This window comes from Alligator sinensis, unplaced genomic scaffold (genome assembly GCF_000455745.1).
Source record: "Alligator sinensis unplaced genomic scaffold, ASM45574v1 scaffold596_1, whole genome shotgun sequence".
Classification (NCBI taxonomy): Eukaryota; Metazoa; Chordata; order Crocodylia; family Alligatoridae; genus Alligator; species Alligator sinensis.
Window position 1 is genome coordinate 2,677,598 of NW_005841967.1, and position 3,704 is coordinate 2,681,301.

The following is a 3,704-nucleotide window of genomic DNA, read 5'->3' on the forward strand; positions in this document are numbered from 1 at the left end:
AGAGCTGGTCCCGCCCGGGGCCGGGGCCGGGGCCGGGGCCGGGGTAGAAGCCCGGGCGCTTCTCCGCAGCGGCGCGGGCCCGGGCTGGAGCGTGGATGTCAGCCCCGAGCGGCGCCTGGGCTCCCGCGGGCGGAGCGGGCGAGAGGACGGATCTCCAGGGCTCGGGCTCATGCGGGGCCCGCGCGGCCGTCTCTGGGCTCGCAGACGAGTGCAGGCAGCCCTGAGGCTGCATCGCGGCTACACAGAGGTCGTTTTTCAGGGGCCCAGAAAGAACATCCCAAATCTTGATGCTGGGTTAGTGTCTGGAACTAGGACTTGTCCCTATATCCGCCCCACCCCCTGCCCACATGCATGTGTGCTCTGTAGGCAAAGATGCCAAGAGAGGGAGCGCACGGACCACCGCTGCAGACGCTGCCCATCTGTTTGTTCCGTTGGTTGAGGAAGCAGGGGGTCGCTTCAGAAATAACGTGTTGGCTGGGAGATTCTGGTCTGTTCCTGTGAGGAAGAGCCTTGTCTATAAGGGATGTGAACGTCCATGAAGTTATTTCTCAGTGAATGGAAATGTTTCACAATGGGCCTTTAATTCAAAAGCTTGTATTCAGCTCATCTTTCCTTCTCCCTCCTCATCTGGACTCTACCTCTAGAGAAGGAACGGTAGCTTTAGATGCTGTTGAAGTCCTATTAGCTATACCTGGGCAGCTCTTTGCTGGGGAAGAGTGCTGCTAACACTAGATGTGCTGCTCTGGTGTCGACTTTACAGGAAGGGGTTCTTCTAGTTAGGACAGTGGCCACCCACCGGTAGATCTCAGAGCCTCTTGGAGTCGATCCGAGGCTGGGGCAGGGGGCTGAGTGCTGCATGCAAGCACACGTGCACCCCAGCCCAGCAGGTCAGTCCAGGGGGGAGGGAAGGAGCGGGGGCTAGATCGAGGCCCCCGCGGTGAGAGAGAGTGCCACAGAGGCAAGAGTAGGGCTAAGCTGAGTGGGGCCCCGGCTGGGTGGGACTTACCTGCTGAGGTGGTACACCCCCAAATAATTTTTTCTCCCTCTGCCTCAATCTCCCCCCATCCCCACAGACTTACCTGCTGGGGGTGGGGGAGTGCACAGTGGCGCATGGTAGATCTTGGGTTGATTTTAAATGACAAAGGTGATCTACTTAAAAAGGTTGGAGACCACCAAGTTAGGATCTCGTCATTGGTTTTTATTTCTCTGTCCACATAAGTTTTGTATGCCTTTCTGCCTAAAACTGTCCTAGGTCCAATCAGATCCCCTGTCAATACCTCCATCAGCTTTATAGGTGCTCTGTGTAATTTATCTGAATTGTTATATCCATTTTCATCATTCGTATTGCAGTCATACCTGGAGACCCAAAATGGGGGTCAAGGCCCTGTTTTTCTAGGTGCAATACACAATGTCATTAAAAGTTAGTCTCCCCATCCCCAGATCCAGAGTAACAAATTAAAGTCCACACTACAAAGTGCTAGGTCATGTATTTGGGGGCTAATAATATCAAGAATTTCTGCTATAATCTGGGAACTCCTCATTTTTTAAACAATAGAGAGAGACCTAGATGCGTTGGTCTGACAGAGGGTGACTACATGATGTGGTTATGAAAAAGGCAAGTGTGATCCTAGAATGCATCAGGCAAAGTATTTCCATTCAAAGCAGTGAAAAATGAATGCCGTGGTACCACACACTGCTGAGACCTGGTGATAGAATGGTTAAGGTGTCTCCCTACGGCAACAGAGGTGTGACCTTGACTCTTGCTTTGAATTGTTGTAGAAAGGTGCCTCCACTTTTAAGTTGGTGTAGATGGGTGCCTGGTCGTTCAGGCTGGGAGAGTCAAATGCTGTTGGGGTTGATGCTAGCCACATCACTCCTTTATATGCTATGTCCAATAGACCACTTTGGCAATCTGTTGAGCTTTTTTTGGTGTATAGTTGTGAAACTAAATGAAAAGCACTCATTTTCAAAAATGAGTGCTGAGAAGGTTTGTTCTTTGTAAATACAGTAGGGGATTGGGGTAAACACAAGGGCAGGAAAAAGAATTTTTTAGGCTAACAGACATTATTGACATGAGAAAAAAATGGGTATAAAAAAGGCATAAATACATTTAGATTGGAAATTACAAGTTTTCTAACCATCAGAGGAATGAGGTTCTGGAACAGCCAATCCAAAGGAGGCATGGGAATAATAAATCTAAATGGTTTTAAGATTGAACTTGAACTGTTTATTAAAGATCATACAACTTAGTTGCCTGCAATGGCAGGGGACTGGGTCTGATGAATAAAGGAGGTCCTTTCCAGTTTTATGTCCTATATTTGTAGTTTACAGTCCAAGCATGTGATGAGGAAATGATTATACATAATGGATGCAACCAAATGAGGTTAAGTAAGAACAGGTTAATAGTGCAGCAATCATGACTGATGGAATAGGCAGCAGGCAGAGCGCTGCAATGCCCTAGCTGTTAACCAGTAAACATCCTTGCAGAGGTGAAAGCCCGCAGGTACAAGCTCTGTGAGTGAGAGTAACAGAACCACTTCTCTAACCTCTGAGCTACATAAAGAATTTCAGGGCAAAACTGAGTCACTTGTGTGAATCACTTGTTTTTTCCTAGTTCATATTGTTTCTTTTGATCTTGGCAATCAGGGGAGCAAGACAGTGAATAATTGGGTACTTGCTCTTAAATACTAATTACAGAAAAAGAACTGATGAACTGCCAAGCTGTTTTTTCTGTTATAAGGCTTATTAATCGCATCGGCTGAAGCACTTTGTCCCTGCTTCACGACATTCCTTTACTTTATTCTGTGCTTCTGGAGTTTTACAATTAAATGATTGGTGAGAGTCCTGGTTCTGCCTTTGGGCATGTAAGCATGGCTCTCCTGGGCCAGGTAGCTTGAATGGTGCAGTCGGATAATTTTGAATGGGCTTTCTTAAAAAAAATATCCTGCTGGAAAAATCGTATCTTTGTGTAGGTAAAAGGTGTTTCAGTGGATCTTGCTCTGTTATGAAGTTAAGACAAGGCTGCTTCTCCTCTGCTAAAACTCATATAAAAGTAGGAATTGCATGTAAGGAAGTCTTCTGTTCAGAGACAGGGCTTGCATCAGAGTGCAAGTCCATCCCCATCCTAGATCAAAGGGAGAACGCAGCTATTGTTTGAGAGCTGTCTGCTTCCATGCCAGCTCTTCTGTGGCTGTTCTTGCCAGCAGCCTGGCAGCATAGTTCTTTTACAAATAGCAGCCCACAGAATTTCTAAGCATGGCATGCTCTCAGATGATGCAGTGGCTGCCACAGGTGAAGGATGGCTTTCGATTGAGGGTATCAGATGGGGGATCTATTCCTGACTCTGCCACAGATTTCCTGCGAAAATTTGGAAAAGTTGCTTAATTTATCAGTTTCCTGTATAAAATGGAGTTGGTTGTATCTCTCTGAGGTGTGCTGTGTTTTATAGTTAAGGTTTCCTAAACATTCAGATAGGTACTGGAGTGAGGAATATATACAATTGTATAGTGGAGTTCCATCTGAGCTTCATGTGGGGGCTCAAGGAGTGTGTTGGTGTGTGGTCCTATCCCTTTAATGGATCTCTTGAGCCAGAGTGGTTGCTCTCCGGGGTACAAAACAGTTTGGGGGAAGTACTGTTTGAGGGGTCTGTCTCCCTCTCTTCCCAGCACTGAAGGGATAAAATCTATACATAGAGCAATAGTTCT

At 46.9% G+C, this 3,704-nt stretch overlaps 1 protein-coding gene across 1 annotated transcript in view; it reads left to right on the top strand.

Moving 5' to 3' along the window:
* Nucleotides 1–27: 27 nt before the first annotated feature.
* The window catches only part of FAM124B (family with sequence similarity 124 member B), a 32,427-nt gene continuing 28,750 nt past the window's right edge, over nucleotides 28–3,704 (top strand). Inside the window, 1 exon segment of the mRNA XM_025200430.1 lies at nucleotides 28–294. Coding sequence (XP_025056215.1) covers nucleotides 170–294 — 125 coding nt within the window. The 5' untranslated portion in view covers nucleotides 28–169.